General features: G+C 41.3%; 3 protein-coding genes across 9 annotated transcripts in view; 2 read left to right on the forward strand and 1 right to left on the reverse strand.

Annotated features, from left to right (window-relative positions):
* Nucleotides 1-7084: 7084 nt before the first annotated feature.
* CFAP68 (cilia and flagella associated protein 68) lies at nt 7085-11976 on the reverse strand. Of its 4 annotated transcripts, none has more exons than XM_019469200.2 (4): nt 11623-11967; nt 9387-9617; nt 8826-8892; nt 7085-8571 (listed from the first exon to the last, which is right to left on the reverse strand). In XM_019469200.2, the coding sequence occupies exons 1-4, from the start codon at nt 11662-11664 to the stop codon at nt 8396-8398; spliced, it is 516 nt and encodes a 171-aa protein (XP_019324745.2). In that variant the 5' UTR covers nt 11665-11967; the 3' UTR covers nt 7085-8395. The 4 variants fall into 4 exon arrangements, with proteins under 4 accessions (XP_019324745.2, XP_019324744.2, XP_019324747.2 ...); XM_019469199.2 differs by lacking the exon at nt 11623-11967 and adding an exon at nt 10396-10778; XM_019469202.2 differs by lacking the exon at nt 8826-8892 and having other exon boundaries at nt 11623-11976.
* A 30-nt stretch (nt 11977-12006) lies between these two features.
* Nucleotides 12007-19320, forward strand: FDXACB1 (ferredoxin-fold anticodon binding domain containing 1). Its single transcript, XM_019469198.2, has 5 exons — nt 12007-12293; nt 12493-12649; nt 13582-13785; nt 13994-14152; nt 14530-19320. The coding sequence occupies exons 1-5, from the start codon at nt 12122-12124 to the stop codon at nt 15710-15712; spliced, it is 1875 nt and encodes a 624-aa protein (XP_019324743.1). The 5' UTR covers nt 12007-12121; the 3' UTR covers nt 15713-19320.
* Nucleotides 19321-19380: 60 nt separating this feature from the next.
* Nucleotides 19381-26731, forward strand: part of ALG9 (ALG9 alpha-1,2-mannosyltransferase) — a 98053-nt gene continuing 90702 nt past the window's right edge. For 3 of the 4 annotated variants that reach the window (XM_019469193.2, XM_053900514.1, XM_019469197.2), the window contains exons 1-3: nt 19381-19748; nt 20592-20730; nt 21813-21947. In XM_019469193.2, the coding sequence (XP_019324738.2) occupies nt 19618-19748; nt 20592-20730; nt 21813-21947 (405 nt within the window). In that variant the 5' untranslated portion in view covers nt 19381-19617. Of the gene's footprint in view, nt 19753-20591; nt 20731-21812; nt 21948-26731 lie in introns of all 4 variants that reach the window. The other variant, XM_053900515.1, reaches the window with a different exon arrangement.

Raw genomic sequence — 26731 nt, forward strand, 5'->3', positions numbered from 1 at the left:
AAAGCATTTAGCACGATATCATAGACACCAAGGGAAGAAGGGAGTAGTCAGGCGGATTGTCAAATACAGAACATAAAAGTCAAGTAACATATGAGCTGAAGCATCCATTAGATTTAGCAAAACTTTTCACTGCTATACAGTTTCAGGAAAGTGGTAGGTCAAAGAGTAAACGAGAGACATACTTCCTGACAAGATAGAACAGTAAGTTCATAGTGATGCAATCTCTTTGTTACTAAGAGTGCAATCTCTTTGTTACATAGTGATGGTAGTTGTTTGTTTGTTTCTTTTTTTTTAAGCAGAAAAAGTAAATAACAATATGGACAAAATAAATATGAAATTATTTAAATAAAAAAAATAAAACTCAGGAGAATGGGCATATTGGCAGATATTTGCAAATGATATAATCATCTGCTAAAACAACCCCGACAGAATCAATAGACAAACTATTAGAACCAATAAGAAAGTTCCACAAGTTTATAGATTACAATCTTAATTTATAGAATATTGTTCTGGTGATCTATTCATGCATATCAAACTATCCCAAAACTTAGTAGCTTAACAATCATTTTATTAGACCTTACTATTTATAGCACAGGGCTCAGCTAGGCAATTCTTGAGCTCCTCATGACCTTGACTGGGGTCAGTTGGTGGTATTTAGGCTTTAAGATGGCTTAACCCTCTTTCCTGATGCTTTGGTAAAGACGGTTAGAAGGCTGGACTCAGCTGAGCCCCTCTCTCTGTCTTTGTAGTCTGAAGGCCTCTCTATAGGGTGTTTCCATCAGGTGACTGGACTTCAGGGCTCCAGGAAGGAGTATTCCACAAGACAGGAAGTGCAAGCTTCTTAAGGCCTGGGCCTAGAAACCTGCATGGTATTACTTTTGCCATATTTTTGGGGGTCAAAGCAGTTGCAGATTCTGTCTACGTTTAAAAAGAAGGGGCATAGACTTCCACCTTTTAATGAGAGGAGTGTCAAAGAATTTGTGGCCATCTTTAATCCTCCACAGAAGCTGACAGAAAGGGAAATGTATTTAATCTCTAAAACTCATAAGAGATTAGTGGCATTGGTAGCAGGAATATACAAAGGACCTCTGCAAACCAAGAAAAGGACAGCTGCTCCAATAAAAAAAAAAAAAAAGTGGACAAAGACTGTACAAAGGAAATGTACAGAAGTGGGAACTAATAAGCAATACAAAGAAATGCTGAAAATCATTGGCAGTCAGTGCAATGCCAGTCAAAGCAACAATAAGCTATCATTTTACAATGGGCTTTCTCAATATTGCATTGGTGATATTTGGGGCCAGATAATCCTTTGTCATGGGAACTCCTCTGTGCCTTGTAGGGTGTTTAGTAGCACCCCTGGCATTTGCTCAGGGGATATAGTAGACATATCAGCTTTGTCACAATCAAAAATGTCTCTAGACATTGCCAACTGTCTCCCGAAGGGTAAAATTGTTCCCGGTTGAGAACCACTACTTTACATGCCTGTCAGCTTCGCAAAAAATAGAAAGTTGGTTAATGCTAAGTATTGGCAGAGATAAGGCAACATAGAACCTCAGGCACTGCTTGTGGATGGGTGGGCAGCACAGTCACTCTTGAGGACAACAGTCAATTTAGATATACCATTAATTCATTAGCCAGAAATTCAGCATGTGGATAATTTGCACACATCTATAAAGGGCCGTATGGGATGTTCTCTGCAGCTTGGCTGGACAGTGGGGAGTTAGAGGCAATTACAAAGGGGTGGCAGAACCCTCCACCTAACAACAAAGGAATTATACAATTTTTCTCAGTACATGGAACATTCTGCAAGAAAAACCATACATTAGGCTGCAAGCAAGCCTTAAGAATTTTCTTATTTATTTATTTTTTTATTTTTGGGAGAGAGACTGAGAGAGAGAGAGAGAGAGAGAACATGAGCAGGGGAGGGATGGATAGAGAGAGGGAGAGAGAGAATCCCAAGCAGGCTCTTTGCTGTCAGTGTGGAGCCTGATGTAGGGCTTGATCTCATGAACGGTGAGATCATGACCTGAGCTGAAATCAAGAGTCAGATGCTTAACTGACTGAGCCACTCAGGCTCCCTAAGTCTTGATAAATTTTAAAAGATTGTAAGCATACAAAATATCTTTTCTAATCACAATGAAATGAAACTAGAAATCAATGACAGAAGGAAAAATGGAAAATTCACAAATTGAACAACACATTCTTTTTTTAAAGTTTATTTATTTATTTTGAGAGACAGGGAGAGAGGGAGGGGCAGAGAGAGAGGGAGAGAGAGAGAATCCCAAGCAGGTTTTGCACTGACAGGTCCTAGCTAACGCAGAGCTCAAACTCACCAACGGTGAGATCATGACCTGGGCTGAAACCAGAATCAGATGTTCAACCAACTGAGCCACCCAAGCACCCCTGAACAATGCATTCTTTTTTTTTTTTTTAATTTTTTTAACTTTTTTTTTTTTTTTTTTTTTTTTTTGAGACAGAGACAGAGCATGAACGGGGGAGGGGCAGAGAGAGAGGGAGACACAGAATCGGAAGCAGACTCCAGGCTCTGAGCCATCAGCCCAGAGCCCGACACGGGGCTCGAACCCACGGACCGTGAGATCGTGACCTGAGCCGAAGTCGGACGCTTAACCGACTGAGCCACCCAGGCGCCCCCTGAACAATGCATTCTTAAGCAACCATTGGATTAAGCAATAAATCATAAAAGAAATCTAAAAGTACCTTGAGATAAATGGGAAAGAAAACCCATTTTATATTAAAACTCATGGGATGCAATGAAAGTAGTGCTAAGAGGGACATTTACAGCTGTAAACACATATATTAAAAAAGAAAAATGATCTCAAATCAATAGCCTAACTTTACTTTGCAAGGGACCAGGAAAAACTAGCCAACTTGTCCCAAAGCTAGCAGACGGACAGAAATAAGATTAGAGCAGAGATAAAATGAATAGAAAACAATAGAGAAAATCAATGAAACCCAAAGTTGGTTCTGGTGAAAAGATCAACAAAATTGACAAACCTTTAGCTAGACTGGCTGAGAAAATAGAGAAAAATCAAATTACTAACATCAGAAAAAAAGTACATACATTATTACAGATTTTACAGAAATAAAAAGGATTATAAGAATACTATGAACAATAGTATGCCAGCAAATTGGAAAACATAGATTAAATGGATAAATTCCTAGAAAAAATCTAGGTAGAATTAATACATTTGTTAGAAGCAATCTACCAAAATTGAATCATGAGGAAATAGAAAATATGAATATTTCTATAACTAATGAGGAGATGGAATCAATAACAACAACATCCCAGCAAAGAAAATCCCTGAACCAGATGGCTTCACCGATGGTATGGGTTCACTACCAAACAAATAATTAAAACCAATCCTTGTCAAACTTTTTCAAAAAAATTGAAGAGGAAGGAACATTTCTTAACTCATCCCGTGAGTCCAGTATTACCCTGATATCAAAGCTAGAAAAGACATTAAAAGAAAAGAAAATTACAGACTAATATCTCTTGTGAATATTGATACAAAAATCAACAAAGTACTAACAAACTGAATTCAGCAACATATTAAGAGGATTGTATACCACAACCAAGTGAGATTTATTCCTGGAATGCAAAGTTGATTCAACATATAAAAATAAATGTAATATACCGCATGAACAGAATGGGTGGGGAACCCATGATAATCTCAAATGATGCAGAAAAACATTGGACAGAATTAAATATATTTTCATAATAAAAATATTCACCTAGGGGGGCACCTGGGTGGTCAGTCGGTTGAGCATCTGACTTTTGATTTTGGCACAGGTCATGATCTCAAAGTTCGTGACACTGAGCCCTGCATAGGGCTCTGTGTTGGCAGTGTGGAGCCTGCTTGACACACTCTCTCTCTCTCTCTCTCTCTCTGTCTCTCTCTCTCTGTTTCTCTCTCTCTGCCCCTCCCCTGCTCGCACTCTTTCTGTCTCTCTCAAAATAAATAAATAAACTTAAAAAAACCCCACTCAACTAGGAATAACAGGAAATTACATTAACAAAATAAAGACCATATATGAAAAACCCATAGCTAACATCATACTCAGTGGTGAAGTCTGAAAGTCTCTCCTTTAACATCAGGATCAAGACACGAAGGTCCACTCTCACCACTTCTTTCAATATATTATTGGCAGTTCTATCCAGAGCAATCAGGCAAGAAAAAGAAAAGCATTGCAAGTGGACAAGAAGAAATAAAATTATCTCTGTTTACAGATGACATGATCTTACATGTAAAGAACCCTAAAGATTTCACACACACACACACACACACACACACACACACAGCCTCTAGAACTAATAAACAAATACAGCAAAGTTGCAGGATATAAAACTGACACACAAAAATCAGCTACATTACTATATGCTAGCAAAGAATAATCCAAAAAGGAAATTAAGAAAACAATTCTATTCACAATAGCATCAAAAAACGATAAAATAAATATTGTGGAATAAACTTAACAAAAAAGGCAAAAGACTTGCACACTGAAAACAATAAAACATTGCTGAATGAAATTAAAGACACAGATAAATGGAAAGACATCACATGTTCATGGATTAGAAGACTTAATATTGTTAATATATCAATACTAGATAAACTGATCTACAGATTCACCTCAATCCCGACAGAAATTTCAATAATTTTTTAGAAGTGGATAAATTTACCCTAAAATTCATATGGAATATCAAGGGACCCTGGATAGCCAAAATAATCTTTAAAAAGAACAAAGGCATCTGGATGGCTCAGTTGGTTGACCATCAGATTCTTGATTTTGGCTCAGGTCATGATCCCAGGGTCATGGGATCAGGCCCTGTGTCGGGCTCCATGCTAAGTGTGAAGCCTGCTCGGTGGGATTCTCTCTCTCCCCCTCTGCCTCTCTCCCCCGCTCACGCTCTCTCTTTAAAATTTAAATAAAATTTCAAAATTAAAAAATAAATAAAAAGAACAAAGTTGGAAGACTCACACTTCCCAATTTTATAATTTATTACAAACTACAGTAATCAAAAACACTGTGGTATCACCACAAAAATAGATACATAGACCAATGGAATAGAATACAGAGGCCAGACATAAATTGTCATGTATATGGTTAAATGGTTTTTGACAAAGATACCACGTCCATTCAAAGGGGAAGGAGAAGACAGTCTTTTCAACAAATGATGCTAAGATAACTAGACATCCACCTGCAAAAGAATGAAGTTGGACTTTTACTACCATAGAAAAAGTTAACTCAGCGGGCGCCTGGGTGGCCTAGTTGATTAAACATCTGACTCTTGATTTGGGCTCAGGTCATGATCTCATGGTTTGTGAGATCGAACACCATATTGGGCTGTGCACTGATAGTGCAGAGCCGGTTTGGGATTCTCTCTCCCTCTCTCTCTGACCACCCGCCCCCCCCCCCCACCTCTTTTTCTCTCAAGAAAAAAAAATGTTAACTCAGGGTACCTAGGTGGCTCAGTTGGTTAAGTGTCTGACTCTTGGATTCAGCTCATGTTATGATCTCACAGTTCATGGGTTCCAGCCTGGCATTTGACTCCTAGCTGACACTGTGGAGCCTGCCTGGAATTCTCTCTCCCTCTCTAGCTCTACCCCTCCTTTCCTCTCTCTCTCTCTTTCAAAAAAAAAAGTTAACTCCAAGAGGATCAAAGATCTAATTATAAGAGTGAAAACTGTAGAATCTTAGAAGAAAACATGGAAAAAACTTCATAACATTGACTTTGGTGATGATTTTCTGGATATGACAAAAAGTTTAGGCAACAAAAGAAAAAAAGATAAATTGGACTTCATCAAAATTGAAAACTTTCGTGTATCAAAGGACACCATCAAGAGAGTGAAAGGTCAATCCACAGAATGGTAGAGAAAATTTTTGCAAATCCTATATCTGATTAGGAATTAATATCCAGAGTATATAAAGAACTCCTACAACAAAAAGGCCAACAACTCAATTCAAAAATGGGCACGGCACAGGACTTGAATAAACATTTCTCCAAAGAAATAGCTAAATGCACATGAAAAGATGCTCAAGATCACTAGCCATTAGGGAAGTGTAAATCTAAACCACAACAGAGACCATTCTACACCCACTAGGATGGTTATTATAAAAACAAAAACCAAAAGAACAAACTACATGTTGTTAAGGATGTGGCAAACTTAGAATTGTTGTGCATTGCTAGTAGGACTGGAAAAAAAAAACGCGGGCACTGTGGAAAACAGTTGGGCATTTCCAAATCGTTAAACATGGAATGACCATATGAGCTAGCAATTCCACTTCTGGGTGTATCCCCAAAAGAATTCAAAGTGGGGACTCAAACAGATACTTGTACACCCATGTTCATAACAGTATTACACACAATAGGCAAAAGGTGAAAACAGCCCAAGTATCCCTACCGGATGAATGGAGAAGCAAAATGTAGTAAATACATAATGGAATATTATTCAGTCTTAAAAGGAAGGTATGCTATCATATGGATGAACCCTGAAAACATACTAAACAAAATAAACCAGACACAAAGGGACAAATGTGACATAACTCCACGTATAAGTGGAAATTCAGGGACAGAAAGTACAACAATAGTTACCAGGGGCTAGGAAAAGGGAGAAATGAGAAGTCAATGTTCAATTGGTCCAGAGCTTCAGTTTGGGATAATGACAAAGTTCTGGAAATAGACAGTGGTGATAATTGTACAACACTGTGAATATACATAATGGCACTGAATTGTACACTTAAAAATAGTTAAAATGGTAAGTTTATGTTATATATATATTTACCACAAATTAAAAAACATACTGGATACACAGGAAACAGAATAGAATATATAACACATATATGTGCAAAAACACGTGCCAAATATTATTAATATTGCAAGAACACATACCAATGAATTATTAGAATTAATAAGACAGAATAACTCAAATTCAACAATGCAATGCAGTTTCCACCAATACCTTACCAGCATCTTTTTGTGAAACTTGACAAGCTGATCCTAAGATTTGTATAGAACTGCAAAGGGTTAAAAATAACTAACACACTTTTGAAGAAAAACAAGGTGAAATTATCTGATTTATTAGATATTAAGATTTACAAAATTATCATAATTATGATAGAGAGGCATTGTGGCTAAGCTAGCATATGCAATGACAGGCCAATGGAATGTAATAGCCAGCAAGAGGTCTAAGTATACACAGTTGATTTACAATAAAAATGGCACAGGAGAGCAGTGGAGAAAGTATGGTCTTTTCAATAATTAATGCTGGGAAAACTGGACAGTCACATAGAAAAAAATGAAACTTTGTTACGACCTAACTATATACATATACACATATGATGTAAATTCCATATCTGTGTCTGTAACATAAAATAATTAAGGTTTGGGAGGAAATATATGGGAGACCTCTCCCATATGTTATATTGTCATAATAAACAGGAAACAAAATAAAAAAGTAAAATATTGGTAAGTTTAACTGTATTAAAATGTAGACTCTTTCCTCCCTGTGCACACTAACCCTGGACTAGTCCCAAATCTTGTCTCAATCCCTACCAGTTCCCGCTTTGCAAGACCCATCTTAAAGTAACCCCAAGTCTCTAAAGATACCCCCTACCCCTCACAACATTCCCCTTTTGAATTCTCTCCAAGATTTTGTCAACTTGCTCTTGTTTGCTGCAGGCTTAGAAACTCAGCTTTGTTTGATGAGGAGGTTTCTGTGATGGTCTCTGTGAAGGAATAAAAAACCTACAGTCCTTATCTTTTTGAGATACATACTGAAATCTTGACAGACAACATGATATAATTTGTGAGATCTGCTCCAAAATTAATTTAAAAAAATAGATAAAGTAGATAGGAATAGTTAAGACTGGTCAAATTGTGCACACTGGGTGATGGGAGTTCACTAGACTATTCTAATTTTGCACGTTTTAAATTCACTATAATATTTTTAAAAAGTTGTTTTTCCTTTTCTAGTTCTTAAGAGGAGATGTTCACTAAGGTCACAAAGAAGTTACACTGACTGTGAATGCCAGGCTCACATTCAGGAAGCATCTAGCCAGACATAACCTTATGCTGGATTTTGCAGGTCTGCCATGAATGGAAGGCAGGGAAGAGCAAAGTGGTTGCAGATTTGAAATACTTATTTTGAATCTTCTCCTACTACCTCGTAATGTAGACCTAAGAGCAGATGCAACGAACTTAAATTTGACATTTAAATCTTGATTAGGACAAACAAAAAAGGGGGTAGGGAATATTCTCCGTGCTTTCTTTATTCAGATTGTGAAATTGTGCTCTCATCAGCTAGATTCTTAGTTGTGCTTAGAATATGCTCCCTCCTACAATCTATTCTGGAAAAATGAAGCCTCTTATTCCTTCTTAGAATCCTGGCTCCTTAAGTCGGCAGTTATTAGGATCCCACACACATGCAGAGTCATGCCCAATTTGAGGGTCTGAGTAGCTAGTCATATAAGTTGACTTTTCTGTGCATTTGTATCCAGGAGGATCCAGCTCAGGTTGATGTCCTGGGAACGAGTGAGGCTCTCGCTTAAATCCTGAGGGAAGAGAAAAGAGAAGGAAGGTCAAGTGGAATCAGTCAACAACGAGGAGCCTTAGTAATTGGCTTCACTCTTATTTCTGAGAGAAGGAAGTCTAGGGAGTCCTGTCAGAACTGACAAAAGAGAGAAATCATTCACTCAGTCATTCACTTCTTCACTCACTCAGTTTACTTTCATCAGAGTTTCTTCTACGTTCCAGGCACTGAGTTAGGTCCTGAGAATATAAGGATTGTAAAGAATAGTCCACCTACTATGTGTTGAAAGTGGCATTTTGTTGTTACAGCTTGTATCATATGTTGTTTCAAAGTAGTGTCCAAACTGGAAAGAAAAGGTAATCAATTAAAAATACAGGAGTCTACACCTAATACTGGGAAATAAAGGACACAATGACATGAATCCTAATGGGGTCTGTTATATTTTGGATTGACTAGAGGTCTATACGTTGTCAGTCTACATTCTACTAACTTTCATGTCCTTTATGTGTTTGTGTGTTTAGGAAAGATTCCAGGGCAAGATGCAGATAAATGAAATGCAGGTAGACAGCCTGAGTCAGAAGACACATATTTATGTTGATGAATAAAGTCAAAGAGAATCAAGAGAAAAAGAGTACCCCTTCTTTTATTACTTTAATATTCTACTTCATAGTAAAATATGATAGGAGTTCCAGCTGAAGACTGCTATCCACTCCCAACCACCTCAATGAACAGAGAAGCCTCAGAGATCTCAGCAAGGAAGTTATCAGATTCCTACCTCTAAAACGGCCACTGGTATTTCTTTTGTTAACGGAAGGAAACAGGGGAAGCTTAGATTACCTGGGAAGGCCAAGGGTTGGGTTGCACGATATTCCTTAGGTCATATCTTTCCTGGTTCCAGTTGCCCATCAGGGTACGGTTTGAATAGGTATTCTCATTAGTGGTACATCTCCATCCATACTGGAAAAACTTGGACATACTATTCCAATCTGTCCACACTTCAGCATGGCCGTCTGCATTAATGATGCTGCCATAGTGTGGGTTTGCAAAGAAATAGGCAAGGGCTTGTCTCTGGGAAAAGGCAAAAACAGAAAAGATAGTTGCATAAACTAGGGCACAGAAAAGGCATTCATCCCTTTCTCACCTACAGCCAAGCATAACATAAGCACACCTTACTAAGGATCTGTGCTCTTCTCCCAATTTAGTTGTGGTTCTGTTTCTTTCCTTCCTGGTCCATGAATCCGTTGACCTACCTTTTCAATCAAAAGTAACAGAGGGCTATGTATATTGAATGGCACCCTCAAAAGAGGAAAACCTTCAGTATCCCAATATATATGGAAAACTAGGTAAATGTTCAGGAGATTTTGAGATGTAAGAGTTTAAGGACAGAGAATAGTGCTATAGTCAGAGAACAGGCAGAAGTGAGAGTTAGAAAACTAGGTAACACAACAAATGTTCAATAAGTGATAGCTTCCTTCTTTCTGGACTCAGGCCAAATGCCACTTCTTCCATGATGTCTTTCCTCAAGTTAACTTCTCTCTCCTTTGTTTCACACACAATGATATCCTCATATCTTTAACTTTCTACCGTATTTTAGAGTTCTTCAAATGTGTGTTGAAGTTTGTGTTGAATATCCTATGCTAAACCGTGTACATCCCTTGAGGACAAGACCTGTATCTTATTATCACACCCTCTCCCTTCACACCTGCCCTCCCAGTCAACAGTGCTTTGCACATATCAGATGACTAATGTCTGAATTTCAGTTTTTTGTGAGGAAGCAAAAGCCTAGCCATTTTTATTTTGGGCCAAAAGGTGACTGTGGTCCCTTGACTTGGGGGCAAGACAGTACCTTCGCTGAAGACCATTTTGATGTTGAGTGGCTTGTGTTGTGTGAAGATTTCATAGGACAGTGATAGAAAATCTTATTCAGCTCTTCCATTTTTTTGAAGGAAGAGATATCACCAAACCCGGCACTTCCCATTCTCCAAGCAACGAAAGAATGTAGGTCATCCAGATCACCATGGCCAGGAAGCCATGATTTTGGAGTTACAATCCACCGAGCCACTTTTCCACACGCAGGGGCAAAGCCAATACTGCAACTTTGAAGGTAGTTGCCCTCACACTACGGGCCTTGGTGAAGATAGATGCATGCACTGATGTCAACAAACAGCATGGTGACTAAAGAGTAGTTGGTCCCACAAAGTCTGACAAGCCTAGTATTCAGACTGTAGACCAAGGTGACACTGTCCTTGGGGCCATAAGGACAGACATCACCATCCACTCAGTTGTCTAGGCCCCAAACCTGAGGCTTATCTTTGACTGATTCCTCTTTCAAGCCCTTACATCCACTCAGTACCTAAGTCTTAACTGATTTTTTAATCAGTTCACTTCCATCCCCACTGCCAAGTTCCAGTTTAGATCACTACCAGTTCTTGTCACCATTATTGCTACAGTTGCCTATTTGATGTCCTTGCCGTCAGCCTTGGTCTTCTCCAATCCTTTCTCCACAGGAACGAAGAATGTGTGAAAATGAAAGTCTTATTGTGTCCTCTTCCTATTTAAAATCTTTCAGTGGCTGGCCACTGTTTTCGGAATAAGATTCAGGCTGTTAAAATGGCTTACGATGTTCTATATGACCTGGCCCCTGCTTAACGCTTCAGTCTCACCTGCTACTCACTCTCCCTCCAACTACATTTCAGCCAAACTCAACTAATGTGTTTCTCTATCACATCTCTATCTTTTGCATATATTGTTCCTTCTGTCTCTTCAGTTCTCTTTATCCAGGTCAGGTGCACTTCCCCCTTAGCTTTCAACTCAAATTCACTTCCTTTAGGGTATCTTTCCACTTCATCCCAGAACTCGGTAAGGTTCTAAAACCTTCGGTGACTCCACTCATAGCATCGCTTCCCGCTGTAGCAGAATTGCCTCTTTTGCCGTGCAGTCTCCGCCAGACTACAAGCTCCGTGAAATCATAGGCCACACCTTATTCACCCATGTGTTTAGCCTCCATCAAGGTCTGGCACGTAACAGCCACTCAGTATTTCTTGAATGAAAAAAAGGTAGGAGATAGAAGCACCTGGAGAAATCCCGAGCAGCAGAGAGAGTGAGCAGCAGCCATTTCGGACGAGTGGAAGGCTGTTATAAAACCCTCTGTTGACAGTAACCTGCAGGACACAGCCCAACCTCTCGACCTCAGCCCCGCCGCGCTTCTTTCACTCCGAACTCGCCTCGCCCCGGGCCTGCCCCTCTGCGCTAGTGATTGCTTGTGACCTCATGCAGATGTGACGAAGTCGCTCAGGGCAGCCTCGGGCTAAAAGGCATTTATTGCGACACTCCTAAGGGTGTGCGGAATGAGGAGACAGGGTGGTCCGTGTCTAACTTTTGCGCTCAAAGCTATTTCATCCCCCTCCCTCCCAGTCGCTGTACCAGTTTGTCAAAACCACTAGACGCTGCCGGCGCATCATCAATCAGCGACGCAAAAAGAGGCGGCCCGACGGGGACCACCCCCCCCCCCACAGGAAGTGACGTAAGAAACTGGCGCCTCGGAGGACGCGAGAGGGGAGCACGTTGAGGCCATGGCCCCTCGGCGCCTCCTGTTGGTTGGGGAGGGGAATTTCTCCTTCGCCGCGGCACTGAGCGAGACCCTGGAAGACAGCACCAGTGTAACCGCCACCTGCCTCCAGCGCCCGGCCGACTTGGCCGGAGATCCGGTGGCCCAGGAGAATCTGCAGCGCCTGCGCGAGCGAGGTAGCGAAGCAAACCCCTCCGCGAAGCCCCGCCCCGCTGCCGGCCGGGCCGGAAGTGGAATGGGCGGGGCGTTTAATTGCATTTGAGCGTCCGGTTACCTAAAAGCAGCCTGTGGGTTTCCACCTGGGTTGTTTTGTACGGTTCACGTTAGGGAGGGATTCAGGCCTTGAGACATCTTCCTGTCTGTATTTTGTGCCAGGTACTGAGGTGCGTTTTGGTGTGGACTGCACCCAGCTGGCAGATGCCTTTGAACTGCACCACAGGGAGTTTGATCGGATTTATTTTAATTTTCCTCACTGTGGACGCAAAGCTGGAGTTGCTAAGAACAGGGAACTGCTTGCCAAGTTTTTCCAGAGGTGAGGAAATGAGAGCACTCACAAGTAACATGTTGAAGATGTACATTACATAGTTACTGCACTGGAAACATTTTAGTTTGGGAAATAAGGCATACGTGTGTAAGTTACTATGATGGGTTTAGAGAGAAAATAAAGCTCCAAAGGAATCCACAATCTAGTTGGAAGGGCAGGCATATAACCCTGAAAGTTACATAAAAGTACAAATAGTAGTTGGGCCTGTAAGGGGAGGATCACCTATTTTGGATAATGCAAAATAACGGTAGCCAGTATAATGTAATGGCTAAAAGCATGGGTTTAGGAGCCAAACTGCCTGGATTCAGATCCCCACCCACCTCTTAGTAATTGTGTGATTTGGGGTAAGCTTACTTGATCCTTACATACTTGTGCTTCTTCATCCATCAACAGGATAGGATATTAATGGTAACTACCTCAAATTATCGTGAACTAAAAACTGTGCTTTACACTATTCTACCAAAACATGTGATACTATTGGAGGTCTCTGGGGGTGGGGGGAGGTCACAGTTGTCAAGAAACTTTTCACAGAGCCAAGATTTTCAGTTAGTATTTGAAGTATAGAATTTTAATAGTCAGGAAGGGAAGTGAATTTACAAGAACAACTCTCTAAACTGGGAAATGAATCGTGTATAGGAACTTTGCAGATATTGACCTTTCTATGACCTGTTTATGATGAACACTGCGGATACAAAGCCAGATAATACCCTGGTCAGCCACGAGTATCAGTTATGAGTTGAACAGTGATTTTACATTCTTACTTCCAGCTGCTTCCTTTGCAGGTTTGAAGTCTGTGGACCTTTGTAAATAGATATGATAGGATTTTAATTATTTCACAGCCAAAGCATGTGTATACAGCTTATTTCCTATGGTAATTTAAACTGGTTTTGATAAAATGCTGGTGTCCTCCTCCCCGTTAGCTGTAAAGATGTTCTCGCACCGGAAGGAGAAGTCTATGTGGCATTGTGTAGAGGACAAGGTGGGACTCCTGCTGATAAGCCCACAAGAGAATGGCATAACAGTTGGCAAGTAGTTGCCATGGCAGCTCTGGGGGGATTCATTTTAAGTGACGTGCATCCCTTCAGCTGTGAGGCTGTGCCAGGGTACAAGTGCACTGGATATAGGTAAGTAATAACAGAGGTCTGAGCCTTTTTCATTTCTTTCACTAATAATGAAAAAAATCTCATAGGCAGACTTTCCCCTACCAATTTCCTGCTTTGGTCCCTAGAGATACTTGCTTTTTAAAAAATGGCAATAAATAAATAAGAAAGAAAGAAGAGAAAGAAAGAGAAAAGACTCACTGACTCCATACTTGGTGACTGTTTTTGCCAGGAGTCAAGATAAGTCCTTTCATGTAGAAGGTGCTTTGAACCATATCTTCACCCAGAGCTTACCCTTTGAAGATTCACAGCCCAGAATCTTCAGGACCAAAGTGGGTGGCCGGTGGTTTTCCTTTCCAGAACCAGAAGCACTTGTAGGAAAGCTGAACAGGTAACCTGCTGTTTTACCAGAAGTTACTTCTGTCTCTAGTTGTATCTCCGTTGCTTTGATGGCAACTGTATATTGAATGGATGCAATATAAATTGTTAATGATGTTGATGCTATGAATTCCTGTCAGTCTGGCCCTACACAAACCTTTTTAGAATGAAAATTTGTCACATTTTGTGGTATATCATCGGGATCGTGGCTGTCAGAGGTCTGAAGCACGTGATATCTCTATTTATTATGGTAGATGGTTTTTTTTATTTGCTTTCAGGATCACCTTAAAGATAATTCTTTTCTGTGCTATTTGTGCTTTTAATTTTAGATCCATTCTAACTCTTTATTGTTTCAAGTTTAAAAAGTTATTTTTATGTGTGCTTAAACAGAGGTTTCCTAGAAGCACCTTCATGTCATCCTGTCAGAACCATTAATGAGAAACTCATTGCGGAATTGGGCAAAGTTTTCCCTCTAAAAAGGCTGAAGTGTCCCTTCCCTTTGCTGCCACAGGGAAGCACTAGTGCTCTCACTTCCTGGAACTGTGACATTCTGTCAGCTGCCTTTTGGATTAGTCTCCGTGAAGATGACTCAAATTCTGAGTCCCTGACTGATGGGACAACACAAGACATGGAGGACTTTCTGGCGCTGTTTTCAGAACTTAGCCTTCTCAAGGATCCAGGAAGCGACAGTAAGGAAGAAGCTCATGAAGAAAGCTATGGCCGAACCACGGTCTGCCTTAGGCCTTCTCTCCTAGTTCATGTTCAGGCTGTCATCCAAGCACCAGACTTTGTCCCAGGTTCCCTGCACATCCTCAGCGGACCTGTCTTTCGGAAGTGCCGCATCTTGCCTTTCACAATGCCAGCATTTCATGAGACTTTATTTGTCATCGGGTTTAATAAAAATCTGAAGGATGGTTGTCTTCAGTCACTGCTGGAGCACCTGAAGGGTTTTCTTGATAGCCTTCTCACCCACACATTGCTGGAGGGCTCTCAGCCGAGCAGTTCAGTGGAATTTGTCTTTCAACCAAATGGCAAAGAGTATATTATTAATGTGAAGCGTCCTAATTTTGGCCCAGATTGTGCCAAGGCTCTGATTATTGGGTCTGTCGTCACATCTGCTACAGGCATTATGCACAAAGACCAGTGTTTTATGTTTGTGTCTATGAACTTGGACCTACTAGCCATGCTTGTCTGGGGCATCTCTGACTGGAGGATGCTGTGGACCTTTGATCACCGTTTCCTGAAAAATTTTGTCTCTGGGAGTATAGAACCCTTTAAAAGCTACTCCCTGTATCCTCCATGCTATGTTCATGATATTAGTTTTTGGTTAGATGAGAAGAAAGGATTTGATGAACTAGAATTTCACACGGTGGCCCGAGCAGTGTCCCGGGACACTGTCATATCCATACAGTTCCTCAGTCGTTTTCAGCATCCAAAGACTCAACAGGTCAGTCTCTGCTATAGATTGACTTACCAGACGTGTGACAAAGCCCTCCCCCAGCAACAGGTGTCATCAATGCAGTCGCAGCTTAGGAAAGAGATTCAGCAAAGACTACATGTAATACCTCGGTAGTTTAGTAAATTCATTTTTCCAGAGTGATCCCCGTGGCTGTGGGTATGGGTGCAGATGCCAATGAAAAAGACCAAGTTATAACTAGTAGTCTTTTCTGAACTGTGTTTTTTGTAGAATCTTTAACCTTGTGACTTTGGCCAGTGTTGGTTGATTCTAGAGACACTTGTGGCTCAGGGCACCTGGGTGGCTCAGTGGGTTGAGTGTTGAGTATCCATCTCTTGATTTTGGCTCAGGTCATGATCCCAGGGTCATGGGATCGAGCCCTGTGTCAGGCTCTACGTGGAGCATGGAGCCTGCTTAAGAGTCTCTCCCTCCTTCTGCCCCTCTCCCTTGCTCATGCACTCTGTCTCGCTAAAATAAAAAGAAATTAAAAATATTAAAAAGTAAAAAAGAAACTTGTGGCTCTGTCACTTAAACTTAACAGACTATAATGTGACTGGTGACCTTTGGAGTTTACAGTATTTTGATGTTGAAAAATGACTAGGAAAACAAATACAACAAAACTGTCTTGTACTTTAGATGCTCTGTTGCTGAAGATGCAGTAGAATTTGAGTGTCTTATATTTTCCACACTGCTAATTCCTCTTCCTTTAACCCTATTGTATTACATCATTACATCAACTTACTAGAGTGGTTTTTGGAGTCAGACCAACATTTATTAGCTTGGGTAAGTTGAAAGGCTCCATAATTAGTATTGGTATTATTATAATATTTATTCCATGGTTGACTACTGTTGAAGTCATGGAACTAGTTAATGTCAGATTAACTAGAGTTCACACTTGGGTCTGACTCTAAAGCCCATTTTCCTTCTGCCATTGTTCTTTCTTGCAAACTAGTCTTCTTCATTAGTAGCCTCTCAACTGTAAGCTTAGTCCTCCTATATTTTGGAGGCTTCTGTTACAAGCATCTCTAAGAGACACTGGGAGATCGGCTCAGCCCATTGGCTCAGCCCAGGACTCTACAGAATGATGGAGTACTCTAATATTAATTAATGGATGTTCCTGTTAATGAATAGTTAGTCGCCACAGATTGGACTTATATTGTAAACTCAGTAGGAAATAACTGTCTTATTCTTGTATTTGGAGAAAAACATGTGGGAAGGCAAGAATGGAAGCCAAGAAACATATTAGGAGGTTATTACAGTAACACAACCAGAGATAATGGTGACCTGGACCAGGATGGTAAGACGTTGTTGGATTGAGTAATATTTAAAAGTATTTGCTGATGAACTACATGTGCATGGGTGAAGGGTGGGGGGCTGAAGAAACAGGAATCAAGCAGGACTGACTATGGTTTTTGATCTGGAAGAACAGAAGTATCATTAACGGGGATGGGAAAACTGGCATAACAGTTTGGGGAGTGGGGTAAAGAACAAAGATCTCTTATGGATACATTTATTGCTTAGCTTTCTACATACACTATAAGTGAATAGAGGGCAGGTAATGTGATTTATAGCTTGCTTCTATCCCCAATGGTGCCTAGTACATGGACAAGGTAGCATTTGAGCTGGATCTTAAAACAAGAGTAGCGATGTGACAGGAGGACTGTTAGGCAAGGAGGACTGTCACAGACTATGGAGTTCTCTCTTGTCCAGCAAGAGAGTGGATGCAGAATTGAACACAAGAGAGGCTAACATCCAGGAGGAGACAAGATCCCCAAACAGGCCTTTCATCTCTGTATTTATTGAGCGCTCAAGATCTTACACATGTGGTAAACGTGAAGAAAACAATCAGATAGTAATGATTAACTTGTGTGTGTAAGAAGCAAAGGGTCTGGGGGGGCAAGTGGAGTTTGTCATCAAAGTATAATAGTATATTGGTGTCAGATGGTATGTAATTTCCTGCAAGTATATAACAAGTTACTCGTGATCCCATTACAATATCTTACTAGCTATCTTCAGGCGTTTTCACTCCGTGGTGGTGGTTTTCATGCCCTAAGCGTTTTTCTAACCTATTTATGTAAGTAGATCCTATTTCCCCACAGAGGACTTGCATTCCAGGCAGAGGTACAGATAAGGAAGCATCTGGGGCACTTTTCAGGCTAGTTAGTTGGAATGTAAATGTGTATAGGGAAGTAGTGGGAGATTAGATTAGGAAAGTAGGTTAGGGCCAGATTTAGTTGATGTAAGAAATGAATGCTAGAATAAAGTGTACTTCATTTGGCAGGCAATAGGAAAACTGGTAATTTTTGATTAAGGAGGCAACACAGAATAGTGCATTTGAAAATTGGATAGGGGCGCCTGGGTGGCTCATTTGGTTAAGCGTCTGACTTGAGCTCAGGTCATGATCTCACGGTTCTTGAGTTCAAACCCCATCTCGGGTTCTGTGCACATGGCTCAGAGCCAGGAGCCTGCTTCAGATTCTGTGTCTCCCTCTTTGTCTTCCCCTCCCCAGCTTGTGCTCTGCCTCTATGTCTCAAAAATAAACATTAAAATCTTTGAAAAAAGTTAACCGGACAGTGTTGTATAGGATGAATTTGAAATGGGAGACCCCTGTTAGGATGCTATCGTAGCACTCCTAGGTAGGGGCAGGGAGGGACCTGCACTGGAGTGAAATGAGAAGAGGTCTCTGTAGGAGATACAACTAGGCTGCGGTGACAGAACTTGGTACCTAATACTTGCCTGTGGGAATTGAGCACTATGATCAATCGCCATTGTCAATAATTTTAGTATTAAATAATAACCTGGGACCCTGTCAAGTTCAGCACTCCCTCTATCTAACATCCTTAGTATACAGCAATGTATATTAACTTGATGGTCATTTAAGTTTAAAGACCTAAAAGAGCTTAATTTTTACCCTCCCTGCACGTTTTATGTATACACTGGCATATTTTACAGCCTTTTATCTTGAGTCTCCCTAACTAATTTTTTTAGATATAATTCACTTTACTACTTTAGTCTTTCAGCCTTCATACTAGCTTTATAAGTGATTACTACCTTTGCTGTATTTGCATTTACTCATGAAATTTTTTCCTTTCATAATTGTCATACTTCAAAAGTGGCTTTTACCCTCCACTTACAGAAGTCCCTTTAACATTTCTTGTAAGGCCCATTTCTGCTACTGGTACAGAGGTCCACAGGATGGGATAGAACTCTGTGGGCAGGGTATCAGGAACAGATGAATAACCCCTGGGAGTCACAGGTGTGCTATCATCTGTTGACATCAGGAGCTTTCACTTCATCCTGGTGGGAATAGTATGGGCTTTGTAATAAGGCAGACGTGGGCTGGAATATGGTTCCACCATTTCCTAACTATGCAACCTTGGGCGTCAATTTACTTACTATAATTTACTTATTGACAAGAGCAAGATTGTTTTATTATATTGGAAATGGATGAGTTGTGTAAAATGCTTACCGAATTGCTGTGGTAGCAATGGCAGTGCCTGTCGCGTTGCATTTGTGGCACAGAATTTCTTTGGGCTTTCATTTTTCTTTACATTCTGCCATTACGGCTTCGTCTCTATGGAGCAGATAATTAGCTACAGGTTGTCTCTATCGATGTCACCAAAATAGAAGAAGGGCAAGGTGTCTGCGACCTTTTAAGGACCTCCCCTTTCATCTGCAGCTGCCCTGTTATCTTTAACTGAATAAATAGCTCTGCGTGCTCTGTAGAGTTGTTTGGTTACTTTCCACTTGTGCTGAAAAGTGAAGGAAGGCGGGGAGTGGGGAGGAATAGCCAGAGTTAGAAACATATTGAAGGGATAGCTACGGTTGTGAAAGTCAAGTCGCAGTTCTCGTTTCTTTTCTACTTAGGATTTGCCCCAATTGGCCCAGTAACGCTACAATTAGGTCTTTTCTGCGCATGTCAAGGACTTTTGTCCCTCGGCGGACACCGTTGCCAGCCAAAGCTATGTCTGCGCGCTCGCCACTTTGGTAGGGAGCCGAATTCTACCTTTTCCACCAGTGCCATGGCGAGCCGAGGGGCTCGTCAGCGCCTGAAGGGGAGCGGGGGCAGCGGCGGGGACACGGTTTCGGCCGCCGACAAGCTGCGGGAGCTGCTGTGCAGCCGGGAGGCGAGCGGCGCGGAGCCACGGACCGAGTAGGTGTGCGGGAGCGGCGGGGGCGTGGCGGCAGGGCGGCGCGGGGCTGTCCTCGGGAGGGTCTCCCCCCGCGGCGCGGGTGCGGCCAGGCTGCTTTTTCCCCCAGGTCCTTCTGCTCTTCCTGGACGGGTCACGTCTGGTGTTCGCGCCGCCTCGGGTCCCCCACCATGGGTCCCATTTTGCTCGGGAAGAAAGCCTGGAGTGCCGCTTCAAGGCTGTTTGCTGGCCCAGGCCCACAGTGGGCTGGCGTCGTGGTGTTTGAGTTGGCAGAGCCTCTGTGGGAGACGTTGGCAAGAGCGAAGAGCATACCTTTGTTGGCTGTGTCTCACAGTCTCCTTCATTGCCCCCAAAGCCCTAACCCCTTGCTCTAAAAGTGTGGGCCCCGCAACCTCCAGCACCTGCAGCCGACTCTCCCGGGGCACTGCGGGTTAGGACTGCATTAACGGAGCCGCCAACATACGGAATCGGAGGAGGTTATGTGCTTCGCACAAATTAGGCCTCTGTGCATTTGAACAAGGGGGAGATGAGTAAAGCCGTGGAAAGTAAGGACCTTGTTAAGAAAGAAAAGGAAAATGAGGGCTTTCTGGTCTTCAAGGAGTGTCATGGATACAATGAATTAAAGCGTATGAGTGAGCTTACCCCTTAAAAGTAGGAACTGGAAGGAGTAATTAAGATTAATAAAGTTCTTCATCCCTTGTTTATTTCTACTCAGAACAACTAACTTGTTAGGTGAATTACTTAAGTGTGCTTTGATACCATTGCCATTCCTGTCGTTTCTGTCCAGTTTTAGGCCTTCTAGTTGTTGGGTCTTGCTGAGGCATCTTTTCTTTACTTCTGAGCAGGTTGTCTGGGAACAAAGCAGGACAAGTCTGGGCACCTGAGGGATCTACTGCTTTCAAGTGTCTGCTCTCAGCAAGGTTATGTGCTGCTCTCTTAAGCAACATCTCTGACTGCGATGAAACCTTCAACTACTGGGAACCAGTAGGTGATTTCTTTAGTTTTCTTGTTCTCGGTTTCACTGCTTGGGGCCTTGTTGCCAATCAAGATACAAGTAATACACACGTGTGACTGGTAGTAAACTTTATTTTCACTTTTGTATTCTAAGCTGATGATTTTGTATTCTTTTTTTTTTTTTAATTTTTTTTTTAACGTTTTATTTATTTTTGAGAGAGGGAGAGACAGAGCATGAACAGGGGAGGGTCAGAGAGAGGGAGACACAGAATCTGAAACAGGCTCCAGGCTCTGAGCTGTCAGCACAGAGCCCGACACAGGGCTCGAACTCCCAGACCGCGAAATCATGACCTGAGCCGAAGTCAGCTGCTTAACCGACTGAGCCACCCAGGCACCCCTGATGATTTTGTATTCTAAGCTGATCAGTTGTTGAAGGCCATAGGAAATTGGGCTTCTTGCAAAAAAGACGTAATTTGTAATTTTCTTAAAAATTATTTTAAATCAAAATAATACTTCGAGATACTTTTTAAAAAACCAACAACTGTGAAACTTAAAGGGAAAAAAGTAGCTCTCTGTTCCATTGCTCGTATAGCCAAATCCCAGTCCCTAGAAGGAACTACTTGCTTTGAGCTTTTGAAGTTACTCTGATGTTTGCCAAAATAAAAAAGTTACTAAGTAGTATGCTTATTCTGCTATTTCTTAATTTACACATTTGTAAGTCTGCTGACTTCCTATTACGGAAAATTTAGAGGTGAAATTTTCTAATCCTATTTTACATTTAGAAAAAGGATGTTTAGAGTAGGTAGCTTAAGGACAAGGTAAGATTTAGAGTTTGTCTGTTTTGACTAATGAATACTAAAAAAAAAAAAAAAAAGTGGAGGGTAAAATTCAAGCTTTTAACGTTGACCAAACAGTCTTGTGGAATTTAAAATGTCCTAAGATTGTTCACTATAGGGTCATTTTGATTATCTATTGGAAATCTTGTTGAGAATGTCAGCATTTTTTGTGTATCTTTGTCTCTTTAATGTTTTTGCTTAGAAACTTCACTTGCAACCTGCTAGCAAGGATCTCTGGCCAATTTAACCCGGAACCTATCTGTTTTGTACTTTCAGACACACTACCTCATCTATGGGAAGGGGTTTCAGACTTGGGAGTATTCCCCTGTTTATGCAATTCGCTCCTATGCCTACCTGTTGCTTCATGCCTGGCCAGCTGCATTTCATGCAAGAATCCTACAAACTAATAAGGTAAGGGCAGGCCAACTTGGAAGCAGTTACAGCTGAACAAGAGGCGAGTCTCTGGAACAGGTTTCAGAAAAGGGAGAAATAGATTGGTAGGTAGGAAAGGACTTTTTTTTTTTTTTTTTTTTTAAGAATCATTTATTCATTGTTAAGTATTAATGGAGCAACTTTAAAAAATTTTTTATTCCGCAGTAGTTGACCTGCAGCTTTACATTAGTTTCAGGTGTACAATACAGTGATTCAACAATGTTTCATATTACTATGTGCTCCTCAAGATAAGTGTTTTCTTATTCCCTATTACCTATTTGACCCATTCCTCTCCCCCTTCCCCTCTGGTAACCATCAGTTTGTTTTCTGTATTTAAGAGGGTTTTTTTTTTCTTTTGGTTTGTCTCTTTTGTTTCTTAAATTCCACATATGCGTGAAATCATACGGTATCGGCAAGTTGTTGCAAATGGCAAGATTTCATTCTTTTTTATGGCTGAATACTCTTCCATTGTATGTATATATACCACGTCTGCTTTATCTGTTCATCTGTCAGTGGAACACTTGGGCTGCTTCCATAATTTGGATATTGTAAATAATGCTGCAATAAATACAGGGTTGCATATATACTTTTGAATTAGTGTTTCATTTTCTTTGGGTAAATAGACAGCAGTACAATTACTGGATCATTCAGTAATTCTATTTTTAATTTTTTGAGGAACCTCGATACTATTTTCCACAGTGGTTGTACCAGTTTACATTTCCACCAACAATGCATGAGTTCTTTTTACTCGACATCCTCAACAACACTTGTTGTTTCTTGTGTTTGTGATTTTGGCCATTTCGACAGGTGTGAGTTGAGATCTTCTTGTGTGTTTTTTTTTTTTTTTTGATGTTGTTTGTTTTTAAATTTTTTAAAATATTTTTGAGAGAGAGGGGCCAGTGTGCAAGCTGGGGAGGGGAAGAGAGAGAGAGAGAGAGAGAGAGAGAGAGAGAGAGAGAGGAAGACACAGAATCTGAAGCAGGTTCCAGGCTCTGAGCTGTCAGCACAGAGCCCGATGTGGGGTTCGAACCCATGAGCTGTGAGATCATGACCTGAGCCGAAGTTGGATGCTTAACTGACTGAGCCACCCAGGTACCCCTTTGCCCACTTTTTAAATTGGATTATTTGTGTGTTGTTTTTGTGTGTGTTGGGTTATATAAGCTTTTCTCATGTTTTGGATATTAACTAGTGGACCAACTTTTTATCCGGTAGGTACTTTGTTAAGAGCTGTGGGTTTAACAGTGACCAAATCCTTGCCCCCATGGAATTTATAGTTTAGTGGGGGAAGATGAAATTGAACAAGGGATTTTAAATGCAGTGGGTTGAGGTATGTGGGTGGCTCAGTTGGTTAAGTGTCTGACTCTTGATTTTGGTTCAGGTCATGATCTTCTAGTTGTGGGGTTGAGCCTGGAGTTGGGCTCCGTGCTGGGTGTGGAGCCTGCTTAAGATGCCCTCTATCCCTCTCCCTCTAACCCTTACCTGCTTGCATTCTCCCTTGAAAAGAAAGGAAGGAGGGAGGGAGGGAGGAGAGGGGGAAGGGAGGATGGGGGGAGGGGATGGAGGATGGGGAGAGGGGGGAGGGAAGAGGGAAAAGAAAGAAAGAAATGCAGTGGGTCTTACGGTGGAGAAGTACAAAGTACCATGGGACAGCATCTTAGGGGAGACTAAACAGAGTGCTGAAGGGTAGTAAGTAGGAGTTAATGGAGACCTAACCTGATGACTTTTTACGAATTTGCTATGATGTGTCTTGGCATGGATTTCTTTGGGTTTGTCCTATTCGGGAATTACTAACCTTCTTAAATATTTAGGCTTACATCTTTTTGCTAAATTTGGGAAGATTTTGGCTATTATTTTACAGAGTACTTCAGCCCTGCTCTGTTCACTCTTAAGATTCCAGTGATATCAATGTTAGATGTTTAATTATAGTACCCTAGGTCTCTGAGGCCCTATTAATTTTTTTCTAGTCCATTTTCTGTGTTGATTGAGCAATTTATAATCATCCAGTTCATCAATTCTTTCCTCTCTTCTCTCCATTCTGCTGTTGAGCCTATCTTTTGAGATTTTATTTTGGTGATTGTATTTTTTCAGTTCTAAAATTTACATTTGGTTTTTCTTTATATGTTCCATTGCTTTACTGAGAATTTCTATTTCGTTTGTTTCCAGTGTGTTCTTAATTGCTCACTGAAGCATTTTTACATTGGCTCCTTTAAGAGTTTGTCAGGTAATTCTGACCTTTATCTAATTGATATCTATTGATAGACAATTTTCAGTTTGCCATCTTCCAACTAATTTTCAGTTGAAGCCTTGGCCATTTGGGGTATTACATTCTGAGACTGAATCTTCTTCCTGGGCCTGAAGTGCTTCCTCTGCCTTTTTGGGTTTTATTTAAGCCTTCTTTTTGGTCTGGCTGCTTTTGTTACCCTCTAGCAGGAGAAGGGAGAGAGTTCTCCACCTTTGTTATTGCCAGATGGGGGTAGAAGTTGAGGTTCCCCACTAGACCTTCGCTCAAGTGGCCAGGAAAGGGATACTTGACTGCTGCTAGGTGGGGTGAGGAGGTGGAAGTCCAGGCTTACCCAAGTGGTCACCACTGACACTGTGTCCAGAGAGGGAGCTCATTACCACCAGCGAGAATCAAAGTCCTGGCTTCCTACTGGATATTTGATGGCATGGATGGGAGTTGGGCTACATTTCCCCCTCCTCCCCCCGGGGGTGTTTTGCTGGAGTAGAGTGGTTATTGTTTAAAGGCTTTCTGTCTTGTTGGGCTACCCCTTTCCTGGCGTCTTGGCTAGATCAGCCAGGCTTTGGTTGGTGTTAGTTTGTGCTCATTGGCATTTCTAGCTGCCACCCTCTTTAGCTCTAAGTCTGGAATGTGTAAGGCAAAAAGAAAACTTAGGGAACTTACCACTGTGTTTTTCCTCTGGTCCTAAAGTCCCTAGGCAGTCTGCCATCTTCTCTCTACCTTGAGTCTTCTTAGGTGTACTTTACCTGTCATGTGCAGAGTTTTTGGTTTTACATAGTAGGAGGAATAGGGAAAAGTACAACTAATCCACCTTGTATGAAGCAGAAGTCCCTGATTAGAGAACTAGACGTTCAGTAGGAATCAGCTAGGTAAAGGGAAAATGGGGATGAGGGAGGAAAGCCATGAGGTGGGGAAGAGGGCCAGCATGGCCTTATATAAATAGGCTTGATGCTTGGAAGAGAGTGAGTGGTGGAGTGAGTTGCATGATACTGAACGGTAGGAGGAGGCCAGATTTATACAACACCTGGTAGGCTCTAATAAGGAATTAGGAATTTCTCCCCATGCCCACTGGCTCCCCAGGGCATTCTGAACCCATCCAGAGGCTTTATAGGAGAGACAAGATGGCATTTGCGTTTTAGACTCATCAGAAAGATAGCACCTATAGAAAGGGATAAAACTGTCCTTTGCTTCCCTATCTATTAATTCATTTTTTTTTTTTTAACTCAGCAGAACAGACGTATACAGGATGAGGTCTTCATAGAGAAATAACAATATGCAGTGCTTAAGGCTTTTATTTCCACTTGTATATCCACTGTCCCTTGCAATTTGACATGTTCAACCAAATCCATCACTCTTTCTTTTAGGTCAATGACACGAGCAGGAAGCAGAACAGGAATGAAGATTTCCCTTCTTGTTCTTTCTTCTAATCTCCTCCCTGTTAGGTTTTGCCAATGGAAGCCACTTGGCAACGGGGAATTAGCTTATAGAGTTCCAGCTCCAGCATCCTGATGCACAGTGGAGAGGGTAGATTGTTGCTGAAAGACCATCTGGTAATAATTGGCACCCCTTAGTGTTGGTTACCTTTCCAACTTCTTGCCACTCTAAACAAGAATACCTTTGTTTTGTCTTGTCGAACTCTGCTCAGGAGTGGGATCCCATACGTACATCCATAGGCTAATTAATTTCATGGGATACTGCCAGATTGCCCCCCAGAATGGCTATTCAACTTCACACTTGCACAACTCTGTTCCACCTTTCAGCCACCTCACACCTCCTGAGCACTTGATATTTCTGACTTGATAATTTTTGCCCTTCTCATGGATGTGAGCTGTTTCTCATTTTAATTGCATTTCTCCGATTAGACGTGAAGTGCAATATTTAATAGTCATTTGGTTTTCCTTTTCTGTGAATTACCTATTCATATCCTTTGCCTGTTTTTCAATTGGGTTTTCTGGTTTTCTTGTCTGATTTGTAGAAGTTTTCAATAGTAACCAAGTACAGGTTTTAGATACTGGAAATCATTTTGGCTGTCCCCTCTGTGTTAACTGTGCTGTGGAACTTTGTTGAACAGAAATCTTTAATTGATACAGTCAACCCAATTAGTTATTCACTTAAGGTTGGTGGGTTTTGGGTCTTTGCAAAAGAAATCGCTCTTCACCACCGTTCACAAAGATATTCTTACATATTTGCTTAGCTTTATAGTTTTGCCTGTCACACATAAGGCTTTAATCCATTTGGATATTTTTTTAAAGATACTTAAAAAAATAATCTCTACACCCAATGTGGGGCTTGAATTTGCAACCCCAAGATCAAGAGTAACATGCTCCACCATACTGAGCCAGGCAGGCACCTCAATTTGAGCATTAGTTTTTATAAATGGTAGAAAGATCCAGCTTTATTATTTGTGATAGAGTGAACTGAATTTTTCCGTACCATCTGTCAAGTAATCCATCCTTTCTCTGATTTGTGATAGCATATCTATCATACACTTTATCCCCACATGTATGGGTCTTTGCTTTGGCTT

This window comes from Panthera pardus, unplaced genomic scaffold, assembly GCF_024362965.1.
Source record: "Panthera pardus isolate Hobbes unplaced genomic scaffold, ASM2436296v1 HiC_scaffold_12, whole genome shotgun sequence".
NCBI lineage: Eukaryota > Metazoa > Chordata > Mammalia > Carnivora > Felidae > Panthera > Panthera pardus.

Coding starts and splice junctions, on each gene's coding strand:
- CFAP68 (XM_019469199.2), bottom strand. CDS start 10,527: ATGGGAAGTGCCGGGTTTGGTGATATCTCTTCCTTCAAAAAAATGGAA. Junction 8,893..9,386: donor CCAACCCTTGGCCTTCCCAG/GTAATCTAAGCT, acceptor TTTTCTTTCCAG/TTTGGACACTACTTTGAAAC. Junction 8,572..8,825: donor AATGCCACTTTCAACACATA/GTAGGTGGACTA, acceptor CTCTTCCCTCAG/GATTTAAGCGAGAGCCTCAC.
- FDXACB1 (XM_019469198.2), top strand. CDS start 12,122: ATGGCCCCTCGGCGCCTCCTGTTGGTTGGGGAGGGGAATTTCTCCTTC. Junction 12,294..12,492: donor GCAGCGCCTGCGCGAGCGAG/GTAGCGAAGCAA, acceptor ATTTTGTGCCAG/GTACTGAGGTGCGTTTTGGT. Junction 12,650..13,581: donor CTTGCCAAGTTTTTCCAGAG/GTGAGGAAATGA, acceptor CCTCCCCGTTAG/CTGTAAAGATGTTCTCGCAC.